Below are 20,953 nucleotides of genomic sequence, written 5' to 3'. Positions count from 1 at the left end.
CTGCTCATAGATGTCACGATTGTTGCTGGTGTTAAAAACTGTTTCGTTCGGGTTGTGATCATTTGGACCACTTTTTGTACCACTTAGGTGTATTTCATCGATGAAAAGTTCAGCTAGACTCCAATAAAGTGGCCCCTCCTCTCATCCAAGAAGATTGACATTGACAGTGCACTAAGTTCAGTCCGCTCAGCTCAACACACAGTGACTGACTGATGACCATCAAAACCAAATGTCATTTCAGTTTATTACAACTAAGTTATTCTTCTTTTAGAGTTCTGTAATAAAATACATTTATTAATGTGAGTTTTAATTTAATGTAACATCTAAAATACTTCTCTTTCTCTCTTTTTCAGTATTGTAACTGTTGATTTTGTCTAGTTACACTGATAAAACAGAAGACTGGAGGTGATAGGGCTACTTTATGATGATTGGGCAGGTTCAAGGCTTTGATTGGGCTACTTTTTGTCCGTCACATCTAATGCTGCCTGTCACAGTATAGCTCATCTGTGTCAGAACAACAGAACAAAATTAACTGAAGAACATTTCAGAGGGACAAAGGAAGGTCATATTTCAAATTAAAACCTGAGATAGCCAGTGATCTTCAACTATATAGTGACTAAGCCACCTTATTTCCATGGCCCCTCCATTGAATCACTGGAGTTTTACCATGGTCTGTGCCCCATATAAAACTACAACATGAGTCAGGTTATGAATTGCATGATTTTAATGGAGGCCATTAGCTCTATTCCACTACTGCAGCCTAAAGAGTCCATACTAGGATCTCCCTAGGTAGTGTGCATTACAAAATACATGTGAATGAACATGTGAATGAATGTACAACAAACAGCATGTCGCTCTTAGATAAATGATATTCACTTGCTTTAGTACATTAATCATAAGTATTTCTAAAATCTAATATTGCAGTTTTATTACACAGTTGATCTGCTTTGTTGACTGAAAGCAGCAGTATACACAGGCCTTCGAACCACGGGTGACTGATCCTAGCGAAATATAAGACTCAGAGACAATGTAATTCTACAATGCTACTAGATTTATTATACACTTATTGAAAGCACTTAGATTAAGCTCAAATCCACAGTTAGGAAAATCAAAGCAACAGTAGAACATCAGTAGGAATTAAGATTTCTGCTACTGGGTATTGTGCGTTAGGTCAGCTTATTGTTGCGTAAAGCTTCAGAAGCAGGGTCGGATTTTGGGGTGTTTGTTTGCTCTGGTCCAAATCAGTGGATGAGCTGGTAAACTTGTGTTTTTCCCATGGTTCAATTTCTTTTCACACAGAAAAAACATTCAACATTCCTGTGACCAAATATCAAGAAGGCAACACACTTTGTTGATAGTCCAGGTCCCATGTCTATTCATTCTCCAGCTAGCTGCTAGCAACTGTTGATTTCACTTGTTCACATCCCAGAATGCGAAGCTTACCTGACTAACGGAGCCATTTAGCTCAAACTTACAGAGCATGCCTTATCACTGGGTCTAATCAAGGTCACATCACGTTCCTCCCATTCAACCAGAATGAGACCACTTCTAAAGGGAATCTGGAGGGTGTCAGTGCGATTGTTTACTGTTTTCAGATCTGCCCAAATGAACTATACCAAGGGGGAAAACGAAGAAGACTGTATGGGCGTATGGGTCTTGTTCAGGTATCAAATTAAGGCAGAATTCTAATAGTAGTCAAGTAGTATTTAAGCAGAAAAGACATACTGTATATTTATGTGAGATGTTCATGTGAAATGAAGAAATAATGGGAAAATAAATAAAAGACAGGTAATGCTACAGTTTGAGGGTGTTAGTCTGTAAAACCTGCAGGGAAAACCTTTTCTCCTGCCTGCTCCACCAACCAACCAACTCAGGTTTTCAGCTGAGAGTTCACTAGTTTTCACTGATGACAACAGAGTCTTTCCACCAACATTTACTTATGTGCTTCCAGTTTATGTCAAACCCAATGACTCCACGTTACTGATTTACAGTCATTTCTGAATCGCTTCTATTCTGAGTATCTTTCTGTCCAATCCTCAAAGACTGAAATGCATCTCGAAAATTCTGCGAACCAAAACAGTACAACAATGGATCTAGGCAGCCGTTCACTCCTGCTAAAATCACGGATGCATAATATGCCGTCTCCATCTGCAGAAGAGCATGGCAGTGTTGGGGGAAGAACTTTTTTAGTACCACTCCCACAGTCCGTACAACATTAAGAGGCAAGAAGCACAGCCCAAATATCACCAGGCACATGCCTATCATCCTCTGAGATTTCAGCTTGACTTTTAGACCTTTAGCTGTGCTGATGTTGAGGCGAGTTAAAGTGTTCGCCAGACGGCTATAGCAAACAGCTGACACAGAGAAAGGGAGTAGGAACCCAAAAATGAACAGGAAAAAGTTAATGACAAAGTAGGCATTTGTCAGATTTTTCTGGTGGATGGAAAGGCATAGACCGTTACCGCCCTCTTTACTTGAAGGGAGCATGAGGGCATAGATCAGAGCCTGGATCACCAGCAGAGACCAAATTCCTGCACACAGCTTTCTGATGAACCCCTTCCTTTTCATGCAGGAGGTTTTGTTAAAGTGCACCACGGCAGTGTACCGATGGACGCTGATGAGAGTGAGGAATATGGTGCTGCCGTAGAAATGCACACTCAGCAGGGCAATCTTGACTTGGCACAGAAACCGACCAAAGGTCCAGTCATTGCCCATGGCAAAGTACACTGCCATCATGGGAGTGACTGGGGTGGCGATGGCATCGCTAATGGCCAGGTGGAACTGCAGCATGGTTCCAGAGGTCCAGCAAGGCAAGCGGCAGCAGAAGACCCAAATGCTGAAGGTGTTGAGGAGGAAGCCCAGGAAGAAGACCAGGCATAGGAAGACGGTGATGGATGCATGCTGGTTCTCTCCTACGCAAGGCCCCGAGTCATTGCTGTTGTTCCCAAGCTGTGAGGAAAACACTGCAGGCTTCATCTTCTGAAAGAAACTAAGTTGGTTCTTACACCTGTGGAAAAAAAACACAATTTGCTACTTATATATCATATTTTGCAAGTGCAATTGTATTGATTAGATCAATAAACATACAGGATATAAAACAGCTGTATAACTCTATTATACAGCTGTCAGCTGCTGATGTCAGCAGTGGTATCTTGGCTTGGGCTAGGAGGCTACCATAAGTACTGTGTTACAAACTGGGGGTGTGGAGTGTGAATGATGTGGCCGTTTACCAGGCAGGGCCAGTCTAATGAAGAGACACTATCAAGATGCATTCTGGAAAGTGTAAGATCCAAGGCTTTTGGAGCTTGATCCATATTTGGGACTAAAAATCAGAATCTCTCTGTCTCTCACAAATCCCCTGACTTTATGGAAATGCAATGCAAAACTGCTGAAGTTCCTGTGCTGAAACACTTCAGCATAGGTATTTCAAAATCTGATTTCCATAAAATTTGCAAATGTCTTGTTGACTCCTGTGGCCTTTTCAGTGCCACCATCAGATCATACTTCTATTCAAGAAATATCCAAATCTATACTTAACATATTAATGCTCCCCAGAGGACAAACCCTTTCCCTTTCTAATATTGATCGATTGATCGATTGATTTTATTTATGGAATAAACAGACACATAAAAAAACAAAAATCCAAAGGATAGCATGTTAAAGTGAAAACACGTATTTTCAACATGGTCCCAAGATGTTAAAAGACAAAGAAAACATAAAGAAAAACAAAAACATTCAACATGTTTTTGTCCTGAAATACAAATTTAAGAAATAAAAAATAACTCCCACATCAAAGAACAAGTACAGCTAAAGTAACAGTGTCATTGCGGATTTCATTATAAATGTGTTACCCTGTTCCATAAAAAAGGCTGTTCCACAAAATGGCAGCGGTGTAAAAAAGGAACTTCTGGTTATATAATTCACTTGAGGTATTTTACATGAATGCACACTGGCCCTGGTATTCTAATTATGCTGAGCATGGACCATTTATACCTGAGAACACAAGTATTGAAGAGCATACCCATTGATTGTACATATGATACAACTTGTGTTATTCTACTCCGAGCTGTACTGGCAGCAGTCTTCTGAATTCATCACTACCAACATGTGTTTTAAGGTGGATGCATTTATTAAATAATAAATAAATTTGTTTCTAAGTTTAGCTGTAAAACTACTGTTCCAAGCAGAACATGACACTGTATCAATGATGACACGAGAAGTTTCTTGACAGAGAAGTCGAGAAAGTTTATTCTGCAAAACAGGAACTTCAGTTTGCTGGCACATTTATATAATATTTTAGCAGCAATAGATTCACAGGAGAGTGTTCAACTATTATTCCTAAATATGAAACACTTGTCTGAGATACAATTTCAGCTCCATTACAAGAGACTTTCAACATATTTGTTCTTGACAGCTTCTTCTTAGTTCCAAACAGGATTGACTTGGTTTTACCCAAATATACTGAAAGCTTGTTATCTATGAGCCACTCTATAGAACCTTGCAACATCATGTAATTATGTACAGATAGATATGGCCCCTTCAGCATCACAGATTTGAGCTCTTCCTGTAAGGTAAGAAATGAACCATTTCATAGCAGTATGTCTAAAACCCATGCACGGCAGTACAATATAATTCTGACTAAACACAAGATATTTGAAAACCTGTTGTTGAAATTGATACCGGCTGGTAATTCCCAACATATGATTTTTTTAAAAAGTGGAACAACCCTAGCCCTTTTTAAGTTCACGTTGGAATTTACTTTGACTTAAATTTAATATATGAGTAATTACACTAGAAATTACACTAGCACTATCCCTCAGAACTCTGGCTGGAATAAAACCCAAGGCAGTTGATAGACTCACCCTTTCCAAACTGCGTAGATGCAAACTGCATCAACACACGCAGTGTGATTAGGTTATGTTAGGTCCTCCTTACAGAAAAATCACTTCCTGTTCTTAGTATTGCTTAGGAACTTAAAACTGATAGACTGAACTGATACATTAGAGATTCAGTATATGTATGTAATAGGTCTATATATATATATATATGAGCAGCCACATATGACTTTTCATCTGTTAATTCATAATTATGAGGAAGTGGTTTGTCATCAGTGCTTCTCAGTGACCACTGCTGCCTGAGCAATGGAGCAAATGCATCCCCATTATTCAATTAGGATGAGCAAAATTGTGGTTTTGCTAACCCACTTTTTGTCTTTTTAAAAATAATCTTATCACCACACAGTTCCCGCAATCAGGTGATTATATTTAAGCTGCTTATATCAATGATTGTTTTTCTATTTACAGCAACTGATAAAAATAAGTAATAAAAAAAATCTGACCACCCTTTGAGTTGGTTGTGGTTGTGAGAGACAGACAGACAGACTTTTACTTTTACTTTTATAGACTTAAACTGTCTGAATTAACAAAAAGTCAAAAGTTCAGTGGCACTTTAGTTTCAGTTTTAGTCAAACTTTAGATGGAATTATTTTTAAATATGATGATACATCACTCAATTTACTGATCTCTCATCCGGCTTCTCTAAGTTGCGCTTTCATTATTATGTTTATTCTCTCAGTTTCTCATACAGGGTAAATGCTGCAAGTTTACTATAAGGGAAGTAAGGTCTAGTCATCAACTAAAATAGCCCTTTTAAGTATTCAGGAGCAAGAATCACCGTCTGAGCTGTGCATTAAAATAGTTCTTGATTTGAGATGATGTAGGTTAAAATAATCTGTTATTCATTCCTGTATAACATTACAACTACATCAGCTAGTGGTGCTAATAGCTCCCAGTAGAATCTGTGTGTGGGATTGGAACTAGATAGATGTTGTGAAGCCGTTTCATTCATCCAAACTGTTTTTACTTTGTTGCAGTTGTTAGACTTTGAAGATGGCCGTGTGAGCACAGAGAATAGCAACCCTCTGGTTTAACATTGTTTAACCAGGTTTCATTATACAAATCATATGGTGATGTGTTGTAAAACTATTTCATTTATATAAATTGTTTGTCCTTGTTTAACCTTGAAGATGGCGTAGTAGCCTGCAACTTACTGACATTTTAGGCTAAATGATGATTTTATAAAAATAATTTCAAATATGAAATAGCCATTCTTCTAATAATCATTTCCTGTCCTGATCCACCTGATTATACACTGTTCTTGATGCATCCTTGGTTTTCATAGCATCCTCGATCTAACTAATCTAGACTAGTGCAGGCGGCTGTTTCTTGACTTAATCCTGAGGTTACATACATTTTTTTTTGTAGACCTCCTCATCAATTAGGTATCTTTCCAAGTTTGCTCCCCCATTTTAATACATAACCAGTTGCCTATGTCAGTGACTAGGCTGTGTTGAAAAAGATGTGATCATCAAGAAAGAGTCACACAATTCATAGGATAAACAGCATTTCATGTCCAAAAGGTTAACATGATATTTTGCTGCTTGTAGCAGCATTTTTTGCATATTGTGGTAAGATTCCCTGCCTCGTGGGCAAATTTAAATGTAGTCCCTCCCAGCTGACCATGTATTTACCTCAGCAATCTAGTACCAACATCAGGCCAAACGTCAACTTTGTTTATAAATGCAGCGTGTCCTAAACCATATAGCATATTCATCCTCCAAATGGAATAAGTCTTTTGCTTTTAATGACCCCATGACCTTCTCTATCACCATCCTCAGGACAAACTAAATTCCTAGTCCCGGTGGTTTATTCTGTCCATCACTTCTAACTTTAGGGTGCAATGAACATTAAAGCCTCTAGAGGCCACCAGGGATTTAGGCCAATAGTCTTCTGGAGTAGCTGCTTTGGTTTTCTGCATGATCAACCAGTGTGGTGGCTTCACCACATTGGTTTTCCGTTCAACAGAAAATAACAACCTCATGATGATGTCGTGCCAGTTTAGGCATATTTAAACTACAGATTCATGAATACAGCCTGAGTTACAAACTGTTTTTATAGTTATATATTATATATATATATTATATATTATATTAATATTGTACATCAAAATGATGATTTATTAAAATTAACATACACCGAATATCATGTTGAATATAGAGAAATGGATTATTTATAAGCAGTGTTCTGTTTCAAGATTATGTATATTGATAGGGGAAAAAAAAAACTTTCTTCAACTTCAGCAATGAATATCTTAAATAGGTCACGGCTCTAATGTTATTTTAGTTAACTAATATGAGAAGGATAGGACAGGGATACATTGAAGTCAGTAATAACTTGGTGTTATCCTAACAGGTAGTTTGCCATAATAAGGTCAGGTTGTTGATGTTTGATGTTTTGTCATCAAAATGGAGAACTGATATGTCAGAGATGTATTTGGAAGGAGCGTTTAAAATAAAAAATGACATTATGGATCATTCAGGAGCACAGATAACATATGCAGGATGTGGACATAACACAGCTGGACTATAAAATATAATTCAAGTATGTTGTATTGCATTGTACTGTGTAGTGTTCTTGCTATTTGTCCACCTGGTGGTCTCATAACCTCTACTCACACGATAGAATCAGGTTCTGTTCAGTTCCCTTATGGCTATTTTAAGAAACTTCCTGTTCTCAGTAAACAGTAATTAAGGAACTGAGAAACAAATAAGAGATGTGATAATCTAAAAATGTGTGTATGCAATGTATATACATGTATAGACCAGTAAGTACATTTGCTCAAGTACTGTACTTAAGTATAATTTTGAGGTACTTGTACTTTACTTGGATATTTCCACGTTATGCTACTTTATACTTCCACTCCACTACATTTCAGAGGGAAATATTGTACTTCCTAGTCCACTACATTTATTTGACAGCTTTAGTTACGTTTCAGATGAAGATTTATGTGCAGTGTGTAGACGGGGTCACATCTCAGAGAAAAAGTCCAAAAACTGAAAACAGATTTGTGTATCAGAACTTTGTTTTTTCTTCTTTCCTCTCCCATTAATCATCTCACGACCCCTCAGATTTATCTGCTGAGCCTTTGGAGGGGCCCGACCCCTAGGTTGGGAACCACTGGACTAAACTAGCTAACTGTATATAAAGTAATTGAAACTAGCTCCACCTCCAGCAGCTACAACAGTAACATGCTGCTCTAACACTGATGCTTCACTATTAATAATCTAACAATGTCATATATAACAATTTATCAGTCAGAGGGACCAAACCACTACTTTTACTGCAATACTTTAACTACATCAAGCTCATAATACTTATGGACTTTTACTATAGTAGTACTTTACTTGTAATGGAGTATTTTTACATTGCTGTATTGGTACTTAAGTGAGTTTTTACTTCAATTTTCAAATATACTGTAGTTACACCTCATGGCAACCTGATCAACCTTAAGAACTGCAGAATACTTCATCCCAGTAAAATAAAGTATAATTTCAAGTATTTTCAAGTATCATGAAGATTTTTTAGGTTATAGGACATTTCTATTCATACTATACTTAGACCCTTCTTAATGATTATTATGGCAGATAAAATGTCATTTTTAAATCACACCATCATCTCGGGCCAGCGGTGCTCATATTCAGTACTAGTTTGTTTGAAAAGATCTTACCTGAGTTGAAGTTGTCCTCAGTATGCTCACCCAGAAAAAACAACCCAGTTTCTATTTCACACTGCTTGCATGTGTGGCTGCCAGGGGTGTTGCCCAATGAGATCTATACACGACAGACCTTTTTCCGTTTAAGTCAAATGTTTTTCATCAAGTGACTGAATCTGTGCAGTGATGTTGTAGTGCACGTCACTTCATCTGGAATACAATCACACCACTTTGTATTTCTAAATAATCATTTATTTACAAGTTTCTTGCACTACTGACCCAATTCAAAATGTAACACACTGATAGCCAGATTACCTATGAAAATACTGTATATCTGGACAATAATGCAAGAGCACAAAGTATAGAAAACTCATGATTCCTCCCTTGAAGAAAAATAGTTGGCTGCTGGACTACACTGTCAGAGCTGGAGACAAACATCTAAAGAAACTAAACCTCCACAAAAAAAATAATCATACAACAAACAATATAAAATGTCCAGTCTTTTCAAAAAATTCATGAGCCAACTCGTGGCTGCGTTTACAGTCAGTTAGTCTCTGTGTCTGCCGTCTCAGAGAGGTGTGGTCGGGGTGGAGGCGGTGGTGGGGACGGTCACAGGGTGCAGCCCCAGATCCAGGGATGGAGTTTCCTCTGCTGGTGGAGGGCTCTTCTTCTGCGTCTCCAGCTTCTCCGTCAGCTGGCTGTGCAGCTCCTTCACCGGCTCGCTGCTCTGTGGTCATCAGAAAGCATCACACACAGTGTCAGTGCACGCAATACAGAAAACGCTCCAAACTGGTGTTGTGCTGGTCATTTGTGTCAACTGCTTTATCTCATGTTTATATCTGCCCTGTTTTAAAGCTACAATGATTAGTCATGAGACTGAATGATTACAGCGAGAAAAAACTATTTAAATGTTAATTTGGGCACCTGACTATTGTTTTAAGACAGACTTTAAAAATTGTGAACCCATCCTTTAACCAGCCATTCAAGCAGGTGACAAACACTCATACTTGCCTGATATACATGAGGTATTTTAAAATGCAATGGCTTTGTGCTGTGGACTGTGGGCTGTGGACTGTGGACTGTGGATAGGGAGACCTCTTGCTGATTCTACTCATCACTACAACTCATGTAGAAAAAAGACTGAAGGAAATAAAGCCAACCTGTTTTGGAGGTTCAAGAGTTTTCATCAAGGTTTCCATGTACGACGGCAGCACTTTGTGGTGAAGATGCAGCAACATACGGAGGGTGTGTCTGTGGACGTTCTCTTTACTGGGAAATATTCACACAGGGACAAAAAGTGTGAGGAGACATGACAGAGAAAGATGTCGAAGGTTCATTTTTAGTGGTGATTAGTGGAGCTTTGCAGATTGTCGCTGAGCTCTCTGAAGAAGACTGATAGTGATTATGGACATGCTGTTATATTCCAGGAAAAAAACTAGAAGAAACCCACCTGGAAAAAGAAGTAAGGAGGAAGCCATCAAAGACAACTGAACAAAACTCTTCTGCTCCAAACTCGTCAGAGAGCAGGGTGAGGTGTCCGGTCAGCAGGTGCAGGAAGATGTCGCCGAAGGCCATGTCATTGTAGGTCTCCACTGTGGGGGAGAAGCAGAGACACCAGTCATCCTTCCATATGTCTAATAGTTCCTACTTTAACTGGATCCCTCTGCAGCATGAGACACATGAGGATCGGAATCTAAAGCTGATCAGAAGGTATTTGCAACATCAGAACCATTTGGTCAAAAAAAATGTAAGATAAGCCAGATATTCTTGGTTGGTTGAGACATTTACCGACTGGTTTGAATCATTTATATGATTTAAGACTGCTCATATCCTTCACACAAGTGCAGATAATTTCCCTATCTGCACCCTTATGTTGGCTGGATAAGAGGAGAGATCATTACTCGTTTACTTGTGTCATCTGGCTTCTCTGTGTAACCTGGTTACTACACTGCACAGTGTCACTACTGAGGAACTGAACATTTGCTTCTCTGACAACCCAAAAACAGGCAAAAGACAGAAAGAAGGATGATCCTCACCCAGAGCAGGTAGTAACCTCTGTAAGGCATTCTTGTTCCTCAGTTTGGCGATGTGGAGGACGTAGTAGAGACCCATTTCACAGGCCACTCTGTTCTCCTGCAGGTACCTGAGGAAGAGCAACAGCCACCGTCACAATGGTTCCTAGATGACGCCGCCATGAGGTGAACGTTTTAGTTCTTTTTACTGGATGGATTGCAGTGAAATCTGTTTCACACATTCAAGAGGATGATACTTGAGAGGATGAATTGTAATAACTTTGATATCTCAGCAACATCAGGTCAATTTGTCCAATACTTTGGTTTATGACTAAATATTATATGTTTAGTGCTAATTAGTAAATGTTAGCTAACACGCTAAACCAACACAATGAACATGGGACACATTACACCTGCTAAACATTGGAACACTAATATCAGCATGTATGTCAGCCAATAAATGACAGGAAACTGAAGTACAGAAAAGATACGTCTTGAAACAGTATCCCTATTCTATAGTTTGTCTACCAGAGAGTAGTGACTAGTTTATTATATACAAGTTATTATGTACAGTATATATCAAACAACGCATCCTGCCCATACATGCACATTTCTTGGTAACAAATGCTAAAAAAATAAAAATAAAAATTTATCAGCAATGTTTGTTTATGATATGGGTTGTGTAAAGAAAAATAATATCAACCGACATATCACTACCAGATTATTTAAACTCTCAAATATCAACATGCTAGCATTATTGTTGTGAACATTTAGCTTATGTACAGACACTCACAGACACTAGCCTGGCTGTAGACTAGAATGGTGATTACAGGAGATGCTTTTACTTGACATCTCACTGAGTCGATCATGTCTCTTCCTGTTGATCTATCCCATGTGAACTAAGTGACCTTTGTGAGAATAAGATATCATGGTTCAGCTTGTGGTTACCTCGCTAACCGCTGCTTCTGACGAAAGGAAACTGAGACCCTGGTATTGAAGAAAGAAAAAAAACCTTTCCTTTTGTGTCGTGTTGCATTTCTCCTCCTGCAGGGTTTTACCTTGTGAAAGCGTCTGGCAGGGTGGTGGGGTAGGTCAGAGAGCTCTTCTCCTCACTAGGAAGCTTCTGTTCTACGGTGAACGTATGGTCATCCACGACCACTGACATCATGGCAGGCAGGAAGCGGGTCACCACCTCCAGGTCCTGGAGCATCGGGGGAAAGATTAAATTTTGATCCAATACATAAGGATTTTATTTTTGGCAGTGTTGACTTTATGTGTGACAGAGATCCATGTGAGGTGACAGTCTGTACGTACCAATCGAGGCTCTTTGAACACCTGGCTGTCAATCATGTCCCACGCCCCTTGACCCAGTGACAGCATCCTCAGAAGCAGCATCAGGTCTGGACTGTCCTGTTCACACACACACACACACAGATACGACAACTTGAGATTCTGTTGATACGATGGAGTGTGTGTGAGGGAACTCCATAGAAGAAACACTTTCATTAAAGGTGGAAAAAGATGTTGCCCTTTAAAATTCGTGGTAGCTGTCGTTGCTAAAGTGGTTTGACGGTATGCTCACTCTGGGTAAAGAGTCCTGACTCAGCAGCTCTTGCAGGTTCCTCATGATGCTCAGCACCAGGGTGTTACAAGCATACGGGTCACACAGGATCATGGACAGGTCCCTGGAAAGCACAGAACATCTCCACTGATTCGCGTATTCCAACAGTTCTGCTGATTAGCCATCTTCAAACCATCCCCTCGTCTCTTACCCGAGGACTTGCTCCTGTCCTTTCTTGACTCCGTCGAGGAAACCTTGCAGCTCTCTGGCCCGCTTACCGTCCACAAATTTCTCACGGATGCAGGCGTCTAAACACCAAGTGAACTATTACAGGAATACACGATGGAGAAAAACATGTGACACAACGTTAAAACAGAATGACAAAATAAAGACTCGTTATTCTCATTGCTCTAAGGTTTCAACTTGTCTAATCTAATCTCTTTTCCCCCCAAAAATACAGGCAGATGTTACTACACTAACTCACCGTCATTATTTTCTGTCCTTACCTTATGGCAGGGGTCTACAGAGCAGATCTCGCTGATGTCAAGGTCATGAAGAGACATCAGCAGCTCTGCTCTCAGTGTGCAATAGTGGACGTTTCGCGTTCGCAGGAAGAGCGTTCGTAAAAACTGCAGCACCATGTCGTACAGCTTCACGTTCTTTCCAATCATCTGGGTGAGTTTCAGGACCACCTGCAGTGTACAAACAACAGGAAGAGTTCACAGCTGCAACATCACACACTCGGGACTGGATTTTCATAGACTTTGTTTAGTATTTATCAGATATCTAAACCGATGACCGTGACCCACCTCGCCTTGGCGTCGGGTCTTTGGAGAAGGGCTGAAGAAATTATGCAAGATGGAGAGGTCGCTGCTGAACAGAGCTGCCTCCTTTTCCACGATGTACTGCTTGAGGAGCGGTGACACTTCATCCCCGAAAAGAGCCTGGTTGTCCTGCCAGATCTGCCTTTTCACCTCCACAGCACACACCTTGTACAGCTCTTTGTCAGCCATGACCATCTTCAGTTTCTTCTCCGGGACCTGCAGGAAGGAGCGGGCGGTAAAGATTAAGGCAGTTTCTCCCCCCCCCCTTTTCTTATCCTTATCTTTTGCAAAAGCAGTTTGAAGATTTTGGTTCAATAACTTGCTGTGGAGTGACACATCTCCACCACTATTGGATGATTTGCCATGAAATTCGTTACAGACATTCATGGTCCCCAGAGGATGAATCATTATCAAGCATGATAATTCAGAATGATTCAGCTGCAGTAATGTGCTGCATGATCAGCTGTCAGTCTCCATGTAGCACTGATAATGCAGGATCACACTTGCCAAAATGTTACCTGTCAGCCTGTATAACATGCTTACAGCTATTTGTTATATATCTGTTGTGGTGTAGTTTCATTAAATGTCATTGGTGTGCTTAAAGACAATATTAAGCTATGCAGATTGATTTTACAAGTTTATAAGCAATAAGGGCTAGTGGGATACAATTTGTATTGGTGTAGTTATAACCTCATGAACCATATTTAATCACACTGTACGTATAGAGGCATGGTAGAAGAATCATAATCATATACTGGAGAAATTTGAGTGTGTTTGTATTACATGTCACTTTGCTTGGGTCTGCATTAAAGTCTTCACCTTTTAAAAAAAAATACCCTCTGGAAGAGATCAAGAAATAAGGGTGTAAAATGACTAAGAATAACTTATAAAAATAAAAGGCCAGAAGACAACTGAGCAATAATGGTGTAAAATGATTCCCAATACTTATATATAAAAATTGGATATAATCAGGAAGAATTATGCCAGGACATATCCACAAACAGCTCAAAACATGGTTTGAAGAGTTTTGACCAACAACAAGTGACAGAGATAAAAGCAACATAATAATTGGTCAAAAATAAGGGAGGGTGGATGATAAGGTGTGGCCTAAGCCGACCCAAGGACATAAAAACAATGTCCCAAAGAAAAACCTTTGGAGCGATTTGGTTCTTTGTAAAAGGTGCTACTCGTTCCCCTTTTCTTGCCGGCAATAAAAGAACACTTTGCTGTTTGGACCTCTGACTCCCTTTTTATTATTAAGAGAGAGTTTTTTGCTCTGATACATTTTTCTGCAACAATTCGACACAACACTGTGTGAACACAAACCAGACCAGAACTAAAAACACTGTGTCCTTTTTTTTCTTGGTCCAGACCAAATGAACTGAATTACAGGTGTGAAAGCATGTCGGCATGGAAACACTGTTCAACCTGCATTTGACCCCTTCATATAACAGCAGAGACCGCATCCTGCCCATTCTGTGGCTCCGTATACTTCACTACAGAGCCACAGAAATATTAAATACTTTCAGTGCGCGTTATTCTCTCTCTTCTGTGTTCTTATCAATGATAAATGGTGCAGACAACACATGTTGCGACTGTTTACAACCCCAACATCGAACTGCTGTGCTTGAATTTAAGACCCCTGTATCTACCTAGAGAGTTTGGGGATATCATCCTCTGCACTGTCTTTGTTCCACGCAGCAGGAACGCTGCAAGTGCAGCTGCTCAAATCATCGACTGTGTTCACCAGCAAGTATTATGCACCCCTGAGGCCCCAATTTTTATTCTAGGGGACGTCAATCGCTGCAAACCTGAACTGTCACTTCCCGGTTTTCATCAATATGTTAAATGCAAGACACAAGACGAAAGAATTCTAGACAAATGTTATGGTAACGTGAACCCCTGCTGTCAAACACTGACCATAATACAATAACGTCATCCCCGCTTACAAAACTGCTCTCAAATGTAGCAAACCACAAACCAAGACTAGAGACGGCATAGCGTCTCTCAACTGAGCAGAGTATCTTTCATGAGATTGATGTGGAAAATGCCACTGAAACTGTTACTGATTATATACAAGCCCAAGTCAATCAGTACTGGTGCCCCTCAGGGTTGTGTCAGCTCCCCGGTCCTCTTCACACTGTACAAGAATCCACCCTGAGATATCAGTTCATCAGCTTACCACTCTGAAACAGAGAGCTTTGTGCAATGGTGTGACACTTGAATGTGAAGAAGACTGAGGAGATAGTGTTTGACCTGAAGGCAGTGGGTGACCTTCAGCCGGTGGTTCTCCACGATGTATCCATCACTCAGGTCTTATAAGAACCTCGGGGTTCATGTGGATAATTTGCTCAGCTGGAGGGTCCATGTTGAAAGTCTCTGCTCTAGACTTCAACAGCGGATTATATATTTTACATAAACTTAGACTCTATGAAGTTGAGCAGGAGTTCATGTTACTATTTTAACATAGAGTATTAAAGAGTATTATGAGGCCTGCTATGGTAACTTGACAGAACAGTTCATTCTTGCCTTTGTCCATTAAGCTTCTCAACACTAATGTGATGTAGATGTTGGCCATGAGGGTTGTGCAATATATCTTTTTCTGTTTTTGTTTCCAGGTAGTCAGATAAATGTCATCATTAACTTAATTAAATTCATGTCCATCCCTTATGGAGACACCTACATGCTATATGTATGTTACTCTAAGTGTAAACATGTTAACATACTATAAGAGAACACACCTTCGTAATATTGTTCAGTAGTGCTTGGCTGGCATTAAGCTATTTTGAGTTTAATGTGTCATCAACAGGAAACATATAGTGTGAAAAAGACTTGCCTTGGGTAGATGCTTCAGCACCTGCATCACCACTGGCTGAATGGATGGCATTTTGACCAGAGGAAAGCTCTTCTCCAGCAACTCTTCAAGCTTCCCATATCTGTACGTGGATAAAAAAGAAAAAAAAGACACATTAGCATCTGAGCTGGGTCCTTTACAAAATGTTTACTCAAAGTCAAAACCAACTGATAACGCACCTGTCTTCGTCCTTGCCCTCTGCAATGGTAGCGACACGCTCCATCAGCTTATCTCTGAGCTCGTCAAAGACGGACTGATGGAACTCCAGACGAGGCGTTCCGTGGAGGTCCAGGAAGGGAAGAGCAGACTGGAGGGTCGGCAACAGGATGCCGTTTTCCATCTGTAATGCATCAAATCTTCATTAGGAATGAGTTACATACTGCTGAGTCATAAGCTGAAAGTTTTATACTGTATATTTGGACTAACACATGGGACCATCTTAAAAATAAGACACTACGCTTAAATCCACTGATATTACAAGAAAAACTTTATTTAAGACATTCATTGTTCAAGACAAAAATGTAAAAAAATAGGAAAACATAAAGAAATGCATTAATATATCCTATATGGCAGCCGAATGTATAATAGCAAACACAAAGACAACGTGTAAAGATCATGAAACTACTTGTATATTACAGGGAACGCTCTCCTTATTCAGCTCTCTGCTAAATTATGAACACATTTTTTTTAGTTTTTGCTTGTATCACTCAGAAATTTGTCCCTTTATGAATGAGCCAACTTTGTCAGCCAACTGAGTATTGTGAGCAGTACACAGGTGCTGGTGTCCTTGTGTGGATTTTCTATTTAACTCTTATCAGTTCATATATTACTAAGCATTAGACTCATTTGCCTACGGAAGGGAAGTGAGAGTGTTTGCACATGTGGTATTACTGTGCTTCTATGGCTGACGGCTAGAAAAGCGTTTTTGCAGAATGTTATGATGTCACAGTGAGGTTGACCTTTGACTTTTTGGATATAAAATGTCATCACTTCATCATTTTATCCTATTAGGCATTTGTGTAAAACTTTGTCATAACTGCGTATAAACTCTTGAGTTATGGCCAAAAACGTATTTTGTGAGGTCACAGTGACCTTGACCTTTGACCACCAAAAAAATAATCAGTTCATCCTTGAAGCCGAGTGGACGTTTGTGCCAAATTTGAAGAAATTCCCTCAAGGAGTTCCTGAGATATCAGTTCAGTGCTTTGCTGCCTCTGAACCAGGACGGCTTGCGATCGTCAATGAAGCTATGACTTCTGAGTCGTACCAACACATTCTTAAGGTATCCGTCTGTGAGCTGAAGCTCAACAGAAAGTGGGTCATGCAGTAAGACGACAACCCTAAACCACATAAGTCGTTCTACCAAAGAATAGTTAGAGCAGAAGAAAGAGAACGGCTGAGTCAAAGCCCTGACCTGAATCCTGTAGAAATACTGTGGAACTACCTGAAGCAGGAAGTTCATGCAAAGAAGCCCACCAACGTCTCTGAGTTGAGACTGTTCAGTAAGGAGGAACGGGCTAAAATTCCTCCGAGCAACACTTACTGGAAATGTTTGGTTGAAGTTATTGCTGCAAAAAGGGGGTCACACCAGTTACTGAAAGCAAGGGTTCATATACTTTTACTTTTGGATAATTTTATTTTATTTTTTTGTCTCATTTGTTTAATTGGGTTCACTTTATCTAGTTTTAGGACTTGCATAAATATCTGATCATGTTTTAGGTCATATTTATGCAGAAATAGAAAAAATTCTAAAGGGTTCGCAAACTTTCAAGCAGCGCTTTAAGTGTAAGAATTAAATGAAAATATAAAATCATTCAGACTGTGTGAAAATGTTGACGGCTCTGAGTTTAGTGGATGTTAAATGCTGTGAACGAGAGCAAGTAGCAAATGTCTATATAGCGCCCCCTCCTGACAGATAGAGGAACTTCCCTCTGTAGATTCATGCCAATGTTGGAATTTACATTAAAACTATATCAGGTGTAATCAGTACAAGCACACATGGTCATTTCAGACAACCTAAAGATAGATCATAGTGAGAAAATACCCAAACCAATCATATCTATACTGGTAGAAAACATCTTACGCCACAATGACGGCAACCAGTTACAGCTGCGATGTGGCGTCTTATATGATGTAATGTGTGATTGCATTCTGCTAATAAATTAAACATAAATGATACAAAAATAATACCAGTATTATTTAGTTAATTGGCTCTAAATTTCTGTTATGGATAAGTCAGACTGGTTATAGTGGCTAGGCTAACAATAGTTAGCTTTGGGTGCATCATAAAGGACATATGAAATGACTTTACTGTCATTTAAAAAGCATCACACATATGCCAACAACTGAACGGATGAGAGCAACGTATACATTCCTTTATTTATGGCACTATGTTGTCCTACGTCGTCGATAAAGACAAAAAGTATACAATTATGGCAGTACTTGTTGTAAGACTATGAAATAATATATATGTAAAACAAAACTAAAGGGCTAGGGAAGTCATATTCTTTCATTGCATCTTGTTTACCATGACTTTAAGGGTTTTTATATAACAAAGAAATTCATTAGATTTAAATATATTACTGTTGCCAATTAAATCATATCTAAGGCAGAAGTTCTCATGACATGATAGAGCCACTACTATCAACTAAGTGAGTCACCAACCAAATGCTTTTCTCCATCAAGTCCTTGTTATACCATGATTTGTTTTTAATTCTAATATATCTCATATTCCATATTAGTGTATTATGTGGGGTGAAACTGTGATTGTTATATTGTTTCCAATACAAAAGGCCCTGCTGGTGAAAAGGGGATAATTTAACGGGGAGTCTTTGAATATTGAAATCACATTTAAGTAAAAGTTCTATACCACCCAGTCTTTTGAATATTTCTCTAGGAATATGGTACCAAAAGTTATTGTTGTTCAGAAAAGATTTTGAAATATAAAATCAAAGTCGATAGCTTGTAGACCTCCATCTTTATGGTCTCCACGTCTGCTTTCTAAACATAGAGAGTTTTCCTTTTCCAGATATAATCAAAATGAACTTGATTGATTTTGAACAGCACCATTTAGAATAGTTATTGAGTATGAGATAGAGATAGAGCTGCACCTGCCGTTAGGAAACTATATGTGCCAGTCAAACAGGAGCAGCATACCACTCTCGGGAACCACTAGTGGCATCCCATAATACCATCATACCATCAGACACTTTTCGAACTCGGCATAACTCATAAAATCCCGAGACAGGCTATAACTGCACTGCCAACTTATAGACTATGGTTTGCTTCCAACATTATAAAAAACATTGCGAGAGCTGAATGCTTCCTGCTGAGCACAGTTTAACTGACTCACATGTTAAGCGTAGATGATTAACACAGGTGAGTATTGATTCAAGTAAAACTGATTAGGCTTTTGAGAGGTGGTTCTGTTTAGTGATTTCAACAGCTGCCGTCACCACGACAACCACGACGCATTCGGCGTAAAGTCACCAGTTAACACGGTCACTCTTTAAACCGAAACACCGGGCGCAGGGAAGCATTGAAACTTAATCGTGGGCTCATCGATATGATATTATGCTGCTTTCATTCACTAAAGACATTTTCTCTCAAATTCAGAATATCCAGCATTTTACCGGCTTTAGTAAATGAATATATGGAATACTGTGAGAATCTTATTCTGATAACGTTAGTCTTTCATGGCAAGACTGCTATCATTGGACTGAAAAACGACAGAGGCAAGCAGCTCGCTAAGACTAGCATTACAGAGTCTAATATTATTTAGGACACTCGTAACTCTTACTCGAAATATCTTCTTGGCGGCTATCTGCTGTTTAGCAAACACCTGGAGTAATGTTAGCGTTACCTGGAACTGATCGATGGCTTTCAGAGGCTCGGTGCAGTTGGTGAGAGTTTCTTTAAGGTCCTCCCCGTTGGATATCCCGAGCTCAGGCAGCCCCGCGAACATTGTTGCTTCCGTTTAAACATCAACTTCAAGATTTATGCTTAAATAAAGGTTCTAGCAGCCGAAAAGGTAACCGTTTCTACAAAACGCACCGACACATTAGTCTGTTCGCTGTCAAAGCAAACTTCCTGTGTAGCAACTTTGCCGACGGCTCGTCAGAAACACCAGCGACGAAATGGTTCCGCACATCGCTTCATACCGCCTCATGCTACTACTGCGATAAAAAAAAGAGAAAAAACTTCGACTGTAAAATACGATTTACCGCCGTTTTTAATCGATGGGCTTAAGCCAGAGTTTAAGTGTGTCATTCATTAGATGTATGAGTGTTTGATGATAATGGACGTGTTTATAAATGATAATTATCACAACAGAATTTCACAGAAATCCTTGTTGTTTCGTGGCTTCAAATGAGTCAAAGCACTTGGATATTTTACACTCATTGCTGTCTACTTACCAATAATTCGTTATTATATAATAAATACTGTACTAAAGTACAATTTTGAGGTACTTGTACTTTACCTGAGTACTTCCTGTTCCTAGTGTACAGTAGTTGAGGAAATGAGAAACTAACAAATAAGAGATGCTGTAGTCTTGTCTGAAAATGTGTGTGTATACAGTATGTGTATAGACCAGTGGTGGAAAGTAATTAAGTACATTTACTCAAGTACTGTGCATAGGTACAATTTTGAGGTACTTGTATTTTACTTGAGTAATTCCATTTGATGCTACTTTATACTTCCACTCTACTACATTTCAGAGGGAAATATTGGACCTTCTACTCCACTACATTTATTTGACAGCTTTAGTTGCTTTTCAGATGAAGATTTGACACAATGGATAATATAGCAAGCTTTTAAAATACAACACATTGCTAAAGATGAAACCAGTGGTTTCCAACCTTTTCAGCTTTGACATCTTACAAAAAGCAGTGTGTAGGCGGGGTCACATTTCACATGTCTATGAGTTGTTAACAGCTCCACCAAATAGTGATTTTTCCCCTCTAAACTTCTCACATGCTTTCATTTCAATAAATGTTCAAATGATCCAATATTTCAGCAAAAATCAAAGATTAGAGAAAAAGTCCAAAAACTGACTTCTTTCCTCTCCCATTAATCATCTCACGACCCCTCAGATTTATCTGCTGACCCTTTGGAGGGGCCCGACCCCTAGGTTGGGAGCCACTGGACTAAA

At 39.3% G+C, this 20,953-nt stretch overlaps 2 protein-coding genes across 2 annotated transcripts; both read right to left on the bottom strand.

The window, feature by feature from the left end:
- Positions 1-1,299: 1,299 nt before the first annotated feature.
- On the bottom strand, positions 1,300-8,679 carry LOC122989880 (P2Y purinoceptor 2). The gene is made up of 2 exons (XM_044362903.1): positions 8,566-8,679; positions 1,300-3,007 (listed from the first exon to the last, which is right to left on the bottom strand). The coding sequence occupies exon 2, from the start codon at positions 2,974-2,976 to the stop codon at positions 1,978-1,980; it is 999 nt and encodes a 332-aa protein (XP_044218838.1). The 5' UTR covers positions 2,977-3,007; positions 8,566-8,679; the 3' UTR covers positions 1,300-1,977.
- A 118-nt stretch (positions 8,680-8,797) lies between these two features.
- nelfb (negative elongation factor complex member B) lies at positions 8,798-19,934 on the bottom strand. Its single transcript, XM_044362888.1, has 13 exons — positions 19,664-19,934; positions 15,981-16,141; positions 15,784-15,883; positions 12,933-13,163; positions 12,630-12,815; positions 12,335-12,447; positions 12,145-12,247; positions 11,877-11,972; positions 11,621-11,763; positions 10,587-10,693; positions 10,001-10,142; positions 9,711-9,819; positions 8,798-9,277 (listed from the first exon to the last, which is right to left on the bottom strand). Exons 1-13 carry the CDS (start codon positions 19,763-19,765, stop codon positions 9,119-9,121), a joined length of 1,752 nt encoding a protein of 583 aa, XP_044218823.1. The 5' UTR covers positions 19,766-19,934; the 3' UTR covers positions 8,798-9,118.
- Positions 19,935-20,953: the final 1,019 nt, after the last annotated feature.

The sequence above is a fragment of the Thunnus albacares genome, chromosome 2 (genome assembly GCF_914725855.1).
Source record: "Thunnus albacares chromosome 2, fThuAlb1.1, whole genome shotgun sequence".
NCBI lineage: Eukaryota > Metazoa > Chordata > Actinopteri > Scombriformes > Scombridae > Thunnus > Thunnus albacares.
This window is presented reverse-complemented; position numbering and strand designations above follow the sequence as displayed.